This window comes from Lepisma saccharinum, chromosome 2 (assembly GCF_977018435.1).
Source record: "Lepisma saccharinum chromosome 2, izLepSacc3.1, whole genome shotgun sequence".
NCBI classification, from domain to species: Eukaryota; Metazoa; Arthropoda; class Insecta; order Zygentoma; family Lepismatidae; genus Lepisma; species Lepisma saccharinum.
The window spans coordinates 50,571,083-50,590,697 of NC_139230.1; the positions used below are offsets into that span (position 1 = coordinate 50,571,083).

The following is a 19,615-nucleotide window of genomic DNA, read 5'->3' on the forward strand; positions in this document are numbered from 1 at the left end:
ATCTCGATTAAAATGAAGAGCTTTGCATACATGAGATAGCGGAATTTTAATTTAGGAGCACTCGATTTCTTCTACGACCTCAAGCCTGATCCGAACGAGATATTTTTCAGTAGATCGTGTTGCTTCGTCGAAGGTAACAACGTATTCTCACAACAAGAATCCAATTTGTTTTCGCTTGAATACTTCAGTACGTAGCCAAGAAATTTAATATTTTTTATTTAATTTTAATATTTAATATTAAAATTGCATTTCATTTGATATAATAACTTGCTCAATTTGATATTGTTTATATTATAAAGAACGAAACTACAAAACTAAGTCGTCCTTGGGACAATGAGAATGGGTTTTCACCGTTTATTATTCACTTACGATCTTCGCGATTGGCCAAAAGTGTCAGAAATGCGAAGTAAAATAAAGAAAAATCATTGAAATCATTCACTCACCGTTTATTTTAACTTGATCACCGCAATAAGATTGAAAATAAAATTATAATGACTAAAATTTAGCGTGCACAATGACCACAAGTAGGTTTCAAATTGAATTCATAACATCTGGAAAAGTACTTAAATAAATTCCGTAATCTTCGTGGGGATTTATTAGAATTCGTAATCGCTTTGATCGCCGAGTTCGTTGAGTGGTCGACTCACTTTCTCCTAAATTCAATTTTGGTTTCGAGTACTGGCCTGGATTCGTCAATCCCATTTAATCATCGTTCCGTTTCCATCATCGCGAATAGCCCAAAAAGAAGAAAAGCGATGATAAACAAAGAACTCAAATTGAAAATAGAACTCGTTGCTTTATCTGAATGTCAAACAATGAATTTTAGGGTACAACAAATATGAGAATAGAGAAGGAAATATGGCGTATATCGAGTGTTAAGGAAGTAAACAACATGGAGTAAGAAAATGTGGATATGACTTTGGCGGCTGAAATCGTAGCAGTGAGCAACATCTTATCTTTGTATTTTAATATTTTTTTCCTAGTCCATATATGTGCTAATGTAGAGGGAATCGAAGCTTATTGTTATATGTGCTATCTTCTCCTCTTCTTCATCTTTTATTTGAACGTTTTCTTAGTGAAACCATTATGTTTGAATTTCGTTTTAAAATGTCCACTAATATTCCCTGAACCATTTTTGTGAAAATAAAATTTTTGATAGTTAATATGCACCGTCACAACGTGCCCCACAACGAGGGTACATGTGGGACAAGTCGTTAATCATTTTGAAATGAAAAACATTCAATATAAAATTCTGGTCTTCATTAAAAATACATTTATTTAAAAATAATTTAAATAACAGAGATCACACAAGTCATGCGTTGGAGATTGAAATTTACACTGCGATTTCCTGCAAGAAATATGCTGTACATAAAGAAAAATAAATAATAAACAGGCTACATATTTTATTCATCAGAATCATTAGCATCTTCATCATCTTGGAATTTGCCAGCACCAGGATTTAAATTCCAGGGGTGAACAGCTTACCACGAGAGGTACGACGTGTATTTCAGTGGGAAAAACCACCATCAATTGTATATTTTGTCTAGAACATAGTAGCACACAGTCATATTATTATTCTTGTTGATATTATTATTTTATGGAGATTTTTAACTCCTTAGAAGCTTACACAATATAGATTTCATTAAGGATACACCTAAGATCATATGTTTTACCATCTATGACAAGTAAGAAAACAGAGTCTCTTTGCCGTAACCATAACGCACCACCGATAACCCGTAAGGAGGTGCGTCTTAAAAAATTCAGTCGCATTACACTGGAGGAGGGGATGTAAGTTCTTATTTAGGAGGGTAATTAGGGTCGATTTAGAGCTAAAATAACCATAAGTTGGGTCTTCGTGAAAAATTTAGGGAGAATTGTTAAAGATTTTTTTGGGGGGTGTAGGGGAGTTTGGGGTGTGCGTGGGTAAATCACTGCTACACTTCACTGCTGCCATATATATATTGAGCATCAGCTGATAGCGAAATCGGTGAATTCATATTTCACAGCGCTCACACACGTGTCCACGTTTGGTACAAAACTGCAAGATGACACATTAAGAGCGGGGCACGAGTTTACAAATTATCTAAATTAGCCAAAAGTAGCAAAAAGTAGCGTAACATTTCTCCCGTGCTATTTTTTTTACAATACTTTAAAGTATATTGTGCTTTAGAAATCGTCGGCGGAAATAGCGGCGAAAGTTTTGTTAACTCAAGATAACTTTTGTGTTTTCAAGTATAAAATAAAAGAAGATAATATTTTATTTTAATTCAAATTACCATCTCAAATATTACCATTTCAAATTTATGTTCCATTTTTGTGCATTAGTGAGAAGTTGTATAGTTCGGCGAAAAATAAGTACAGTGCCTTTCACGGTCAAATCGTCCGTGGAGCGGCGGCAAGCGCACCTGGCAGCGAGAGCTCGTCTGCTGGCAAACGTGATGCAACATCCTCGTAGCTGTAAAACGCTATCTATGCAATGAAAGAAGCTCGTACAATTATGTGGAATTACGAGAATAAATACGTGCGTTGTTACAAGAGGCGTTGGAAATGTTCTTCTGTATCCACACATTTACGGTATCTTTTTAGCAAATTTTCGCCAACACTTATAAATTTCTCTTCCGAAATTGCTTCAATTTCTCCCCTGATATTTTCTTTCAGTTCTTCTAATGCATGGCTTCAGGTTTGAAAGCTTGGTACCTCGCCACGTAGATGACATTAAAATGTATGTTTCTTGTGCAAGGCGCTGGGGCGATTTTTTAAGATTATGGTTCAATTGTGCTCCAACGTCATTTAGTTTCTCCTCCACACGTCGTTTCACCCTTCGCTTCTTATCAAGAACAAACCTGTTTCCCTAAATTTGTTTACAAGATTTCGAACACTGTCTCTGGGAATTCTGCTGCCAAATGCATTCTGACTTCCCTACAAGAATTCGTAATGACTTAGAGTCGTACATAAAAATCCCTTGTTTTAAATTGTATGCATAGCGTGGCATTATTAGACTGCAGAAAAGCACCAGTAATACGTAAAATAAAACAAAACAATCTAAAACACTTGTTAACACCTTAACACTTCACAAACACGTGCAAACTTGACACCAACTATCTGGATACTGAAGCACTGACACGTCCAGTGCCAAGGTCAGCGTACAGCTGTGGATCTAAATGCCGGCAGACGTGCTCTCACATGCCCGGCGAGCTGGCCGCCGCTCCGCGGGCGACTCGACTGTATAAAATATAGTGTGAAAATTCCATTTTCACAATCCGCCATTTTGCGGCCCGAAAACAAGAACAAATTATTGATTTATAGAGAAATTTATCTGGGGGTTTTATATCTCATTTAGTTGTTTAGATAACTGTAAATGTTTGTTCCCTTACCTAATAGTAAAACTTCCTATATTTGCTGACTTCTTTGGCATTCTGTGACACTGTGCTACGGTTTATAGTGTGATCCGTACCACTATGCGCCTCCACCTGGTATCGAATCCGAGACTCCTTTATTACAAAGCGACGATGTTACCATCAGGGAGACATTGAGATGGAAGTGATGAAGGGGCACTCACGCTCATGCCTTGGCCGAGATTCGAATCCGGAACCTTCCGTGGTGAGATCGTGAGCCCAACGCTGAATGAGTTCAGCCACCCAGGTGGATACAATTTCTTTATTAATTTTCTGTCTTCTTAGAAGAAAAATGCTCCAGTTGGCAGCAATAAAACGTACACGTATACGTCCTTATCTAAGAGTTTAATTCGTACGTAATGCAAAATTACAGTTAAACTGTGTATGGTTGGAATTACGTGTGACGAAGAAGCATTCTAGCGTGCATAAATGAATATTATGAGAGGACTACGGACGACGTCTGCCTGAAGATTCTCGTTGCAATTAAGTAATGACGCGAAACGGAGGAGTATAGTTTAACAAACACATCTGGCGAGGAGAAAAGATTTCCAGCGACATCTGTTTCATATGCAACGCTAGCAAACGGTTAACCTGGCAGCACTGAATGGACCATCGGCAAGAAAGGGGCTGGCGGGGAGAAGATGCCCCTGGAGAGAAAATTGCATTCCAGCAATTCCAAGATGTGGTTGCAGCCCTCTCGGAAGGCGCCCGGTACACGAGACCAGGACAAGAATGCAGCTGGAAGTAAGAAGATTGACCTTCTACGACCGTAACCAGGCAAAGGGGCCGACTTTCATTTAAGAAAGCTCCCAACCTCTCTCTCTCTCTCTCTCTTGGAAAATTATTCTAAGATCCCACAATTTAAATGATTCACTCGCTCTGCCCTCTGAATTAATGCTAAGCTTAAATTGCTTGCGTGTTTCAAATTACCACCCCTAAATATACGGGGCTAAGGCACACTGAACCCAACCCTTATTTTCTTTCTTGTGGGTGTGTGCACTTGTCTGCATGGATTTCTCTCCTCATCCCCTCTTTTTTCGCTGGCCAGGTTGTTCTACGTCTACAAGCTAGATCCAAGCTTCTTGTATAGGATATGCACGTAATTGTTTTCTTCTCGATGAAAAACAAGCGGAAAGGCTCTGAAACGAAACACAATCCTGTTTTATCTAATGCCATGCATCATATTTTTTCTGTGCTTGCAATTATCTTATAGAGGAAAGGAAATTGCACAACTGATACTACGTGTACATGACGTAAATACATGACGTTTATATTTTAGGTGGATGCTTTTCATTACAGTATTTCTTGCAGGAACAAGCAAGCAAGGTAAGCCCCTACGCTTTGGGCACAGCGAAAAAAATTGCATTTACCAAGTATGCAGCAAAAATTTAGCAGCCGTGGCCTAACCGGCAAGGAGTTTGACTACCACGCTAGAAACTCGGGTTCGATTCTCGTAGTGGGTAGATTCAGGTGAGACATTTCCCAGAAATGTTCCTATGTGGAACGGCCACTAATAAAAATGCGTACGTCGTCCCGCACATCCAAAATGTCGGCCATTTGTGGAAGCAATGTGGTCAACACCATGCTCCGGCTTCCTGAGAGTTGCTCGCAATACTCACATATTAGAGTCTGGGTGGATCCCAGACACGCTCCATGCAGTGAGATTGTTGGAAAAATTCCCAACTGAAATCATCCACCCCGGGAATTGAACCTGGGTCTCCCGTGCATCCGTCAGGTACCATACAGAAAGAATACCACGATCCTCTGTTTCAAATTTATAAAGTAGACAAATAAAACATTTCTGGCCTTGCTAGAGTGCCATAGGCTACCATGAACCATATGCTAATTATAATTTTATACTTCTGACGCTATACTGACTAAAATCAATTATTTTTAGTGAGTATAGCGTCAAAAGTATAAAATTCCAAATATTCTGTTATTACACGTAATATTATTTCAAAGTGATATTGTATACTGTAACATACCTAGGATACTGTATTTGAATTTGCTGATTTTATGTCGCTATTCTGCCACCTTTTGGCTAATTGCGACGATGACGATGAATTGTTATTACATAAAATTAATTAAATGACACTAACAGAACCCATATTCACTTTAGGACTCGAACCTGTTACCGTCGCCGGCTAGATTGAGTCCACTACTCAACAGGCTTGCTCACCAAGACGGCAGATGCCTGAGATATACGTATTTTGTGCTGTACAACATTTATGAATCATATATTAAGAAAAAAATAATAAGTAACTCCATTGTAAATGTTTCCCCCGTTAGTTAGAGTCCAAGTAAGTTCAGTATTGAAATGTTTCTTTTACATGTGCAATTGAATTACTTTGATTTCAAGATGTTACGCAAGTATTCACATCATATGTGAAATCTAATTACAAGTAAACACTGCATGAATTTTATAAAATATAAATATTACATTACTACGAAGAACTTCCAATGTACAGGGTGGTCCAAAAGTCGCAGTACAGGCTATTATTTCAGAAGTTGCAAGGAAAATGAAACATTTGAATACACCAATGTAAATTGGGTATGAGGGCCCACCATTTGGGCCATAACACAACAATGCCTGCCATTTTGAAATCCGCCATTTTGAATTGCCGTCCATTATTTTAAATGGGAAGGGGGTCATGTGGGGTATCAAAACACATTACCATTTTGTCAGGAATTTATTTCTGGAATCAGATTTCACATAACTGTTACGATATACGCGTTATTGGCATCCAAAGTTGACACTGGAGGGCTAAATGATGTGTTCAATATGCTGACTGTCTTGTTGAGTGCATAACTCCAGTCGCGTAATCCAGTCAGCAGACACTCGCAGAAGCACTTCTGGTGCGATTTCACTGCAGCACAGCGTAATTCTTTGTTGCAGATGGTAAACATCAAGAATTTTCTCTGTGTAGACGAGTTGCTTCAAATGCCCCCACAAAATAATGTCCATAGGTGTGAGGTCGGATGATCTTGGTGGCCAGTCCACTGGGCCACGCCGACCAATCCATGCCAAGGCAACTGGACATCGACCCACTGACGAACAATTAGCCCATAGTGTGGCGGAGCACCATCTTGTTGGAAAAACGAAGTGAATGTACCATCTTCATTTAAAAGGGAAGGAAAGACAGTGTCTCTCAGCATGTCCAAGTACCGCTCGGAATTAAGGCTTTCATCGATGAAGATTTGTCCAATCAATCCAGTGGGGATTTTCATCACACCAATAACGGTGATTCTGCCGGTTCACTTCACCACTGACATAAAACATTGCCTCGTCACTGAATAGAATATTCTGTGGGAATGTAGGGTTGTTCTGATGTTGACGTAATGCCCACGTACAGAACTCGACACGTCTGTATGGGTCATCCTCAGAAAGTTTTTGCAGCATTTGGATCTTAAATGGGTGCCATTCGTTGCTATGGAGAAAACGCATAATGGAAGAACGACTATCACGAATTTTACTTGCAATACGTCGAGTGCTGCGTTGTGGGCTCTTCGCAAAGACAGCCAAGACCATCGTTGAGGTTATCTCGTCAGAGAAAGATTTGGGACGACAACTACGTCGCTGACGGACACATTCCCAGTTTCATTGAATTTGTATAGGAGACATGCAACAGTGTTATGCGAAATAGGTGGTCGGTCTCTCTGGGTGGCGCCTGTTGAAATCTTCTGCAACGGCTCGACTGCTTCGTTCCTCATCGCTCTTGCTTTGTCAACGCCATCATATGTCACCTGCAACAGAATAAGGTTTTCAGACTTTTGGATGCCAATAACGCCTACACCGTAACAGTTATGTAAAATCTGATTCCAGAAATAAATTCCTGGCAAAATTCTAATGTGTTTTGATTCCCCACATTACATCCTTCCAATTTAAAAAAAAAAGTGGACGGAAATTCAAAATGGTGGATTTAAAATGGCGGCCATTGTTATGTTGTGCCCCAAAAGGTGGGCCCTCATACCCAATTTACATTGGTGTATTGAAATGTTTCATTTTCCTTACAACTTCTGAAATAATAGGCTGTACTGCGACTTTTGGACCACCCTGTAATGGTCTCTTCTGATGAAACTTTTTCTATGATATATTCCCTTTCTAATATTTTACCTACGTGTATAATTTAAACAAATCCACACATTTGTATGGTTGTCGATCTATGGCAAACATTTAGTAACCCAAACGTATTAGGACTTAGTTGTCTCATTTTTCTAATATGTTGTCGAAATTTTATATGCTTCCAAAGGTATTATGATTCCTACAAAAATAAGCAATAAAGAAACAATGTAATAAAATTAATTTTAACTGAATTCCATTGGTAAATTTACACCTTTGATACTCCACAAGGCTTAGACTCAAGGGAAAGTGTAGAGCTCCCAGTATCCGAAGTAAATCAGTGATTTGCTGAGGGAGGTTCATTTCATCGGAATTTACACGTTAAATTCCAACAGATAAGGCATTTCTGTGGTCATTAATTCCGACGTTGATGGGATATTAGTCAGATTATTTCTAGGGTTTAGAAAAATAGTTTACAGAGATTATGAGCAGGAAATATCGCCAAATGTACTGGTCCCCGTTTCCGACCAGTTAGTTCCATTTCAGGCTTAAAAATGCGATGAGATATCGCTATCGATTATTTGACGCGTATATCCTGCACGCCAGCCTTGCAACCACACTGAACAAACAATTGCTCCATTGGAGTTGGTAACTTCCTTCCAAACAAATGCATTTTTGATTGAGAATACCTGATTGGAAATTATTCGAAATTATTAACCGTCAAGTGTAATTCACAAACAACAGATATTTATTTCTCTTTAGTGGCGCAGATAAAGATAAATGCTACAAGTCAGGAATAATGGTAATGATGATCAGCTATGATCAATGACCAAATCAAAGGCAAACAATTATCTCAAAATACAGAAGTTATTGATTTTGTGCTTATTTCTAACACACATCAAGCATTCTTGCTTATATCAAAACATTTGGAATGATCATATAGTTATTACAAGGTTAATATTTATATCTTGTGACATTGAACATATTTTGTTGTAATATGTGTTGTTTATTTTCTGGTTTATCCTAAAATCCTACATTGATTCACACAGATGTTTAATAATTCAAGCCACTAATAGTCGCTGTGGATGTTAATGTTTTGTGCGGAAGTACTCCATGGTATATGGCTGAATCCAATGCCGCGTGAATAATACAGCTATGGTAGAGACGTAATTCAATCAAGGTAGCGCTAACTTGTTATTAGCTATTGCTTCAAATTTATATAATCTATCCTAATCAGAATTGACTGCGCAGTTTCAGGAGGAATTTTACTCATAGAATTCCCATTTCATGTACATTTCCACACTGATTGAGTACAAACTGCTGGGAAGAAGAAGTAAAATTTTATTTTCTGTAAATATTTCACCTGTTGCATGTAGACCTGTTGTTCAGTATGGGTTTGTACATAAATACTACATGAATTGAAAATAATTCCAGAATTTTTGGTTCGTCTGAACAACAACAATGGAGCGTTCTTGACATTAATAGAATGAAAATGTGGTTCCCTAAGTCCCAAATCAAATAATCCAATAAAGGTATGAATAACATCGCCTAAACCACAAGAACTGAACGTGAGAGGTGTTTTCTTTGTACTCATTCAGTAGTACGTTGGGATTGAATCACTTGACTGTAAAACTGTGTAGGAGTCATTAATTTTTCGTTGATGAAAGAGAAAACGACCCAGTAATTATCCCAACTACAGTACGTGGTTTCTTCGAGCTATACAAATGCCAAACCCAGAACTACTACAGAGAACTATTAAAATAGTTATTTCTTTTTAATCACACCAGCCAAGGAATATAGAAATTATAGCAATGAAATTGTTTTTAGCTCTGTTTGTTGATCAAGATTACCATATTTTCAATGTCAATTAATTTAACTGCGGACAAGCTTTTTATGGATCTCGATCAGATGCCATCTTTGTCTTTGACAACAGCATAATAGCATATACATAATATATTATGCACATACTATACTATATAAGCAATAGTAAGCCCAATACTCGTCGCATATCTTCTGCAGCCCTATGCCATGCGTGAAGTTTTGTGTTGAAACTCTTCTGGAAATATTTTCGTTTGTAAGGAAATTCCCGTACAGGATTTTCTTCATATATTTATTCCACTTCCTTCTACTCTCATTTTCTTTGTCTTTCTTCCAACCACTGAGACTCCTTGGTTTCTGCAGCGCCCGTCAGCGAAGCTTCCAAGGCTCATATATCAGTTAATATGAACTTGAGGCCACGTATGAGCATGAACATTTCTCATTGTCTTCCTGGGGAAGAATCGATCCTGCAACTAGAACCCACATTTGAATTGCATGAAAGCTAATGTGAAGTCATGCGTATGGAAAAATGTAGTCCATATTAATGTCCATCGGGTAATTTCCAGATGGAGCATGCGAAGACCTTGGTAATTAAAGGGGTACATAGACTTGAATTTTTAAACTGTTTATGAAGCTCCATACATGTGTCAGGTCACACTGTGGAGGAAATTTGATAAAGTCTCATTAGCAACGTAATGAATGCACCGAATGGATGTAATGAACAGCTATTTTTAGACTTTACTGTTGATACGTCATCAATTTACACTACTGCTTGAACTTGAGGTTGGCAAATGAAATGGATCTTTGATATGTAGAAAAGCAACGGACCGTAGGACATGAACATCTCACATTCCCCCGACGCACCTTAACTTCGCCACAAGGAATTAACCTAATTACGAAGAAAACTGACGTATGATAAATATTTTTGTATTTGTAATTTTCTTATTTTGCGTCAATTTTTTGCCACATTCCGTTCAAGGAGGGCCGTGAGGATGAATTAAGATCTGATTAAATTGATTAAGGTGCACTGGTAAAGGAACACCAAAATACCCATGACCAGGCCGGGATTCGAAACCGGAACCTTCGGTGGCGAGATCGTGAGTTGAACACTGAACGCTGTCGGTCACTCACAAGTACAGCTCAACGCTTAGGAGATGATCCCCAACAGAAGTGCAGTGACGTAGCGACAGGTGACTCCGCTATTAGGGTTGGGGGAGTGCACCCTTAGTGAGAAACATGTGGGCTCGCTGTAACCGGTGCAGCGATACAAGTCGTTTAGGGTTACCAGACGTCCAGTTTTACCTGGACTAATCCTCTTTCTCGGGTTCTAAAAATGGCCCGGACAGATTTTTAGGAAAATTTGGAAATGTTTTTTTTTTTCTGAGATAAAGACAACTGCTTAACTTCAATATTAGTAACAAAATTTTATTTAATAATATTTGTTAATATTATTTCAGTATTCAAATTCAAAGTAAAGAAATACGACACACTCAGTTGCAAGCGCAAAGCCAAGAAATTTTTCTTCCAACAAAGAACAATTGTTGGTCTTTTGCGTCTCTTCTGTTGTCGCCGCTCGTCGCGTAAGGTTTTGCTTTCACAGCATTTGTGATATCTACCACGGCTCATGGTGATCAGCAAGTTTCTAACAATAGGTAAGAATATGCGATACGCCGCCGCGGCTTTCTTTGATTTGAGATTCACGACATCAGAATTCAGAAATAAACAATAGCCTTTAACTGCTGTACTCTTAGTTGTTACCAGGGCTGTTTCAGTCTTATGGGAGATTGGTTGACCGTAGTTAGTATTCTGTGTTTCTACTGTTCCTCGCGAACCGGCTGAAGTCAAATTCGTGACCATATTCACGAACCTTTTCTTGTACTAAATTTTATTGCAAGAATGTGAGTAGAATACGTGTAATATTTACAAATAGTACCAGCAATGTACGTATTCTACAACTCTTTCATTTACACAGTACTTGGTTTCTAATTTGGATAAGTAGCTTCATCCGGCCGACCAGTCTGCTTAAATTTTGAAATTGTGTCGTCTGATTCTTGTCATTAGAATATTATTTTGGGGATGCGGTAAGTGTTGCCTAATGTAGTTAATGAAATCGTAATTTAACATTGTATGAAATCACTGCGTAATACGTATCAAAGCTTTTTTTCAAAATTGATGAAGAAGTATCGCCAAACGCGAACCAAATTCCTTTCATTTCATACATCAGTACAGGCTTGCATTCAGTATCGAAATCGAACTTTCTGATTGTAATTGTGTATCGTTTGTTGTGTAAAATAAAAACTCAGGAATTTTAATGAAATGGTAATAATATTACATATAGTTCTGTAAGGGCCAAGTTCCATGTGTATAACTTAATCTGTGCATTGCTTGTTAGGTTATATGTCTCAAAAAATAATCATCTATACCATGTGATATCACTGCTCTCTCCAAAAAGTGGTAATAATAATCAATAATCAGCATTTTAAATTTGTGTTAAGCTCTATGGTTAGTTGAGTGATTTAACTTGCAAAAATTGACAATGTGTGAAATATAATAGCATCTGTACTTAATAATAAAGGTACCAGTTTCATAGATCAAAGACACATTAAAATCAGATATTTTTGTGTTTTGCATGGTTCGTACCTACCAATTGTGTATTGCGGAACATAGTTCAAGGTGCCATTATGCTTTTTACACAAAAACAAACATTTTTTCTACTGAAAAAAGATTCATTTATCTAAGTGCTATCGAATGCACTTAACGGTGTGATATCGCTTACTTTGTGAATGAAATAGCTTCTTTTGTTTTCCAACCTTCTTCACCGAAAAATACCTACTATCGTGTTCGTCACGAGTGCAAATTGTACATTGCTGACGGATAGCCCCACGAACCATTCCGATAAGGTTAGGTTTGGTCCAATAAGGTTAGGTTTGGTTAGGTTAGGCAAGCATAGTTAAAAAAAAAGGCAGGTGGGGTTGGAAACACTGACATGATTTCCCGGTCAAATAGATACCACGATGAAAGAAAATACCCTGACTAACGTTTAGTGTTGTCCACGGGACGAGGCGGGACAGGCTTTTAAAAATTCGAGACGAGACGAGATTGGCCATGTGTCATGAGACAAACGAATATTTTCGAGACGAGACAGCATTTCCACGAGACGAGACAGGTTAAGTCTCGTCTCGTGGGCAACACTACTAACGTTGGAAACCTTAGAGAAACTCATTTCCGTAAGTAGTTTCTTCTGTAAAAATGAAGAAATGTGTCTCCGATGTACCATAATAAAAAAAATGGTGAAAATAACTTGTTCTGCTAGTCCCAACACCTCATGAATGTAGTTGCACATTTCTTTTTATTTTGAGAATAATTACTGAATATCATTGTTCCCATTGTGTGAAGTTTTTTTTAGAAGCTATACAAGAGAATGAAAAGGTGCTTTCAGTACTGCAAACAACTGTGGGAATAACTTTTCAGTTTGGAGAAACCTTTCTGTGGAAAAAAAACACACTTCAGTGTGATCATTTCCACAATTTATCTATTTTAAGATGAACATTTTTGTGTTCAGTAACGTGCATGTATCATGATACACACAGTACAGTAGTTACTGATATAACAGATTAATCAAGTCCAGTGAGATGTATGAAAGTAAGTAGTCTCTGCTGCACACTGTTTATGCTGTACTTCATTAAATACTAGTTGCTCATGTTATAAAACTATGCGCAATAACTACAGAAAGGAGGTACGGAGTAGCAAGGTCCAATATGAATTTTTCATTTTTGTAATGGTGCTCGTATGTCCTTAGGATAAAGCAGCCAAAGTTAATGAAGTCATGCATTTCTTAAAGTGAGTACATTAAGTACATTATTTTTGTTTGCCATAGCTTCGGTCGACTTTATTTTTGCAAAGTGTACTCTCATTTATGTGGTGAGCACTCTAGCATGTTGGCTACTGAAATGTTAGTGTCACCAGGGAAACTATGTTACCCATTGGGCAGTTCCCAGTACATATTTTTTAATAGTATTTGAACATGAAAACACAAGAAAATTAATCCCACTGTACAGCACTGTAGAGCATTTATTTAATTTCTAGGAATTATTCACCTGTGCGCATGTTTTATGCACACATCAAGATAGAAGAGATACAAATGCAAAGTACGATACGGGACTTGGACGTGGGAAGTGTAATAAATATGGCACTTCTCTGTTTAAGTCTCGTATCAGCTGGCACAAAGTTCATCGTGGAGGGAAATAAATCAACATTTCTTCATTCATGTTCAGCTATTTAAATAAGCTGTTTTATGTAAGAGATATTGTAGATATTATTTTATATATATGTAGATATTATTTTTGTTAATATTTTCTGTGTATTTTTAAAGTAGAAATATTAATTTTCAATATTACGGGTGTTCATTCTTTCAATTGCTTTAAATGCTGAAAGAAGTCTTCAAGGAACAACTATTAATTTTCGAAAATATGTTTGCATACTTTTCTTTCAGTGTAAAAAGCATATATGTATAGTAGGTGCTGCTGCACTTGCTACACTAAGGTATGAAATTTCAAATGAAAGGTAACTTTGTGTTAAAGGCTGAACTTTTTCGTAGCATTCAACCGAGTACTTTTTATTTATTTGATTTTTGAGAAAACTTCCGAGCATTCTCTTGGTAATTATTATATTTTTTCTGTGCAGACTAACCTATTTCTAATCAGTGCCATAAGGTATGTGAACTGATCCCTGACAGTATTGAAATTTTTATTATCGAATGGAGTGTAGTTGCTGTACGCAGTCATTTTTTCCGTTTTAATATGTGCCAAACAAAATATTTTTTATTGATCGGTGTAAAATCTTGTAATACAATCCTGTATAGCCGAAGGATCAACCACGAAAAAAGTATTTTTGCAAATATGGATTAGCATGACATAAATCGTTCTGAATTCTTGTATACTTATTTCATTCCATTTCTCCACCCAAGAAAAAAAGGCACCTATTTTAAGACTGTCATTTTCGTATGATGATGAATGTTTTTAAAAATGCCTTTAGAGGAAATTATATATATTTCCGCTTAAAGTAAGAGTGCAATTTCAGGAAGTTTTGGTAATAGAACGTTTTCCATATAATTTTCGTATACTTTTATTTTTGTGATAGAAATCAATTTTAATGCGAAAAGTTTGTAATTAAACGAAAGCATTGCATATAATTAATTTCCGCCACTTCTAACTACGTTTAGTCAATTTGCACGTATAATTTATTATACGCGCAACTCGCCTGAACGCAATTAGAAACCATTCGGAAAGCGAATGGTACGGCACACGATAGTATTTTGACGTTTCGAGCAATCTGCGAGTTCTTGCGCATAGCGTTCGTCTTCTGTTCTTTCCCCGACGGTGCTGCCGTCGGTGGTCTCGAGGAAACGACCTTCCAGTGCCGCCATACTGTCAACCATTTTTAACCCGAAGCTGTAACATCTTGTAGTAGTATGTCTGTGGTTGTTACATGGCAGTGGAGTAGTGAAGTTCTGTGGATCAGCGATCTGAACCATGCCGAAACGCAAATGTCATTTTAGTAACTACTTACAAAAACGGTTTCCTGACTTTAGGCCTGGAAGAAACAACTCCAAGGCAGAATGTCTTGCAGAATGTCAATGTATGTTATTATTTTAAAGTAAGAGAGTTTCACAACCGTATAATATTACGGGCATAGTGAATAAATATTAGGATATTCAGACATATGCCTATAATGAGGCCTATTATTCGTTATACGGAAACTGTATGAAATTGTTTTACAGGGGTGTGTGATCTATAAGCTCACCAAAGCACCAGTAAGTACAAAAAGTGTGTTCGAAGTGCTGCATCTTCGTCGAAAGTTGTTAACTTTTTACAATCTAAAAAAGCCTTATTTTTTAAAGGTTGTCATCAGGTAACCCTAAAGTCGTTGCCGTATATTATTTTTAAAATTCCTTGAAATGCAGTCTAAATAATGCACAGGATAACCAATACAAAAGTATTGTGGCCACTGAAACAAAAGCAGCAATCTGTTGCTGCGGACACACGCTCTGCGTGATTGACGCAAATCAACTCCCACGCACTTCGAAATGATGCAGCGGAAGGCTTTCTGCTACCCCTAAAATCTGCAAATGGACCGGTCCTTCCCTTCACCCCCGCTCCCCGTCTCCCCTCGTTTGGGGATCTTCTCGTGAGCGGTGAGCTGTAGTTCAATGTATAAGGAAGTTGCTTTTGATTGATTGATTTAAAATTGTTTGGGTGCGTCGGCACTTAAGGCCATTTTGCACCCTTCTATGTATACGGGTATAAGGAAGTTGCTTCCACAACCAAGCCAAATGTGAGTTTACCAGTTCCTTTGCTCTTGTTTGTGAAAGCAATACCGTTTTTATCATACTGTATTGCTGTGCAGTCAGGACACTTGGCATTAGTTTAGACTTTTGAACCAGTTCGAAATATAACATTCTTACAACAGGAACCCATGGGCTAGGAGGGATCATGAGCCAGTACAGACCTTTGAAGGCCAGGAAGAACATGGTGGCAGGAGGTAAGGTCACCACGTGAACACCTATAATACTTGCTCATATATTCAACCGTAAACTGTAGGTAGTGGTGTTCGAATGTAGCATTAGGATTCTGATCATCCCAAACATGGCTGCAACGGCAATTAAAGAAAAAGATTGTGCACCACACGAGCGTAAGGAGGCAAGGACAGGTCAAAATGTTAGAACATACCGTGCTATAGCTCTTGTCTACTCTTACGGCGGGCGGCCTACATGCTGGCAAGGGAAGTTGTGAGCGGGGAATACGCCGCAGCCCAACCAGACAACAGCGGTGCGCCAAGAGTTACTACGTGGCGAGAGGAAGTAATACGTGCACCACGTTCTATAGGCTGCTGCGTTTCTCATCGAGCTGGATTGGTCGCTTCCCAGCTCCCCTTGCCAGCATGTAGAGCGCCCGCCGTAAGACTGGACAAAAGCTATAGTATTTGGAATGAGAACTCGGGGTGTCCAAAGAAATCCGTAGGGAGTACAGGTTCGTGACAGAAACAACATGGTGGATGTAATCATACAATACGAGGTTGGTATATATGACGTAGACCTTCAGTATGTTAGCGTATACTAGTATTTGTGTATAGTCGTTTGTTCACTTCTACTTGTTAGCAGACACCAATGGGTAGATAGGATATGCTGCAAGGGAGTATCTCACTTTCCTCTTTTAGTATATCGATGAACTACTATCTTATTGTTTTGGCATTTAAATAATTTTTCATGCACCCATACCTCTTTTGAGATATCAACAGTACAAATCCTCAGAGTTAATGTAAAATATTTGCATTTAAAACATCTTTTCCCATTACTAAAATTAGCATTTTATTAAGTTTTAACTTTCAAGGCTAGACTTACCTCAGTTTATAAACACGTCTAGAGAAAACAGTCTATTTTACCGCAATTTTCAAGCACATTCTGGAAGTTTAAATTTTACCTTATAGAATAATAGTACACGTAAAGTTTAACAATGAACACTTACCACTGACAATGCTAGTAAGTCTCTCTTGAAGTATGCCATATGCCTTGTCTCTAGTTGTTCGAGGTGAGCTTGGCATCTGGAGTATGAATACGGGAAGCTCAAAGCAAATTGATATACGTCTTCTTCTTTGTCGAAACCGAAGGCAAACGATAGCACGTAATGATTCTGGTGTTCAGGTGATCTATAGTAATATACGTGCTTCGTTGGCATTCTTTGCCTGAAATAATACATTTCATGTAATAAGAATACAGAAAGTACGATTGTTTCATAACACATTTAAAGAGACGACTTTTAGCAAGACAAACAACATCACTAGAAAACTGGAAGGTTATAACAAGATTTTTATAATCCCATGTGACTAAACAGAACATTGTTTCAAAGTAAACACGAATATATGATTCTAAGCAGTTTACCTAGCGAAACTATAGGCTTATATAGAACTACTGAACACAAACAAGGGGAAGATAAGACCAAAATAACGGCTAAATTTTAGGAAAGTAGATATGGATTTAATAAATGTAAGAATAGACACAATGAAATACAAATTGCAACATATAATCTAAATAATTAAATCTCCATATACTAAGTAGATAATAGAAACAACTACTAAACAATAACCGGGTCTCCCCGATGTCGTAGTTATGACACAAAGTGGATTTAAAAGAAACTTTGGCATTTAACTACATACCACCCACCACATGAAAATCCTGTTCAGTTAGATTGAATTGATCGAATTATTGTTTTAAGTAAAAAGTATGCACAGAAAGGCTAATTGAGACTGAGCCTACGAACCTACATCGAACCTGGGACCCCTTGATTACGTTACCACTACTACCCATCGGGGAGGCTCTTAGTCAGTTTGCACTCATCATTTCGTTGTGAATATAAAAGATGTACACATTAGAGCCAACAAGCATGCTTATGGTCGCACATTGTTTGTATACACAAATGCACACTGAATGACACAGAAATAATTTGAACAATGAAAGCAAAGGTAATCATTTTGTGATGTCAAGATAATGAAATATGTGGTGTAAAACGGGAAGTGTGATTAACAACGAAGCGGGCTGGTCAATTTTAGGCAAGAAGTTATTGTTCCTCTGGTTTTTTAATGCACTCTGAGGTTTACCATATTTTCTAAAGGCTTTTGAATCAAATGTTTACACTGATTGTATTGCAATCACTTTTCGCTTTTCGTCCTTATCCATTTTGTTAACACAAGGCATGCATTAATTGTATAGAAAGTAAAAGACCTGTCTCCGTGACGGAGTGCTTAGAGTTGGACGGAATCATGGGTATAGATGTTTCATTACGTTTTTATCATAATCTATTATATCACTTCAGAACTCGTCCTCATAATCCCGATTAACCTATGGAGATAGAAATGATGTAAATTAATCAAACTACAAAGTTAGGTGTGGCCATCTTCTATGGTGGAGTGGTCAGTGTAATGCGCTGCATAACCAGAGGTTCCATGTTCGAACGCTGGTCAAGGCATTGGTCCTTTTGTTTGTCTCATCGTCCACTTTATATTTCATTCATTCAAGTCGTCGCAATTAACCCAAGAGGTAGAAACGCGACGCAAAATATCTGGAAATAACAGTTGGGTCTGTGTTATGACTTAAATTTCCCCTGCATTACGTCATACTATAGACAGACACGGGAAAATATAATATCTCATCACCAGCACTTAAAGTTGAGTAAAAAGTTGAAATGGAGTTTTGAAGATCAGAACGAAATGTGGTAAAGTAGGTTGTCTCCAAAAAGTAAACAACGACCCTCCAAAAAAGTAGCAACCATAGAACAAACCGAGCCGCCCTTCCATCTCGTAACAAGCTTTGAGGTCGGAGAGAAATTAAAAATAAACAACACTCTCCCGCTCTCACTCTGTCTCTCTCACTTGAATTACAGATGGTAATTAGACGAGGAGGGGTTGATTTTATGCCGGGCACAGATCGTCAAAATTTGTCCCCAGCAGGATGTTCACTTACACGCGCCGACTATCAAGCACATGTCCGATGCTCTTTGTTTCAATTTGTCATTATCAACAACAAAGAAAAGTCTCATCGTGTGTTCAATTAATAAACAATGCAATGAGATACTGACAGCTTTCGATTCTATTACATAAGTGACGCACACACATATCCGCCCTTCTGGATCTTTCTCCTTCCATTTTTAGCGTAACGCAATACGGTGTCAGAGGTCTCAGGTTGAAACTTGGTCAGGCATAGACGTATCATTGTGTCTGTTCCATTCCCTATGTCATCAGTTCATATTCTATCCTCATCGCTGCGATAGATTCAAGGGATACTAAAGTAACACAAGAGAGCAGAAACAAAAAACTTGCTGCAATAATATATTCATATTAGTTGATTGATTGAATTGCTTTATTTTACTTCGCTTCTTGTGCGACTTTTGGCTAATTTGCGAAGATGAGGATGAGAGATGATATGATGATATGGACACTCACAAACATCCATGCGCAAGCCAGGATTCGAACCCGGGACCCCAGGCGTAGTAGCGCGATGTGCTAACCACTCTGCCACGGGGTCCGGCATATTCATATTACGGTATTAGATACGTGACTGAACATATGTATATGTACCTCAAGAAAACTAAAGTGTACCTGCTGCCAGGAAATCATGTCTGAGAATTAAACGTAATAAAGAATACAATACGAGTTAATGGAATGATTCGGAAATTAAATTATTACAATTAGAATCAAAGATCGTTAAGATATGTAAAATAATAGACGCTCATATTAGTTTTAATACATTCTATAAAACAGTTCTTTAAATTATTTACTATTTATTAATGCC

General features: G+C 37.9%; 1 protein-coding gene across 3 annotated transcripts in view; it reads right to left on the reverse strand.

Annotated features, from left to right (window-relative positions):
* Positions 1 to 19,615, reverse strand: part of LOC145984028 (cytosolic carboxypeptidase 6) — a 1,364,216-nt gene that overhangs the window by 589,765 nt on the left and 754,836 nt on the right. For all 3 annotated transcript variants that reach the window (XM_083117345.1, XM_083117347.1, XM_083117346.1), the window contains one exon: positions 16,797 to 17,013. In XM_083117345.1, coding sequence (XP_082973471.1) covers positions 16,797 to 17,013 — 217 coding nt within the window. The remainder of the gene's footprint in view (positions 1 to 16,796; positions 17,014 to 19,615) is intronic.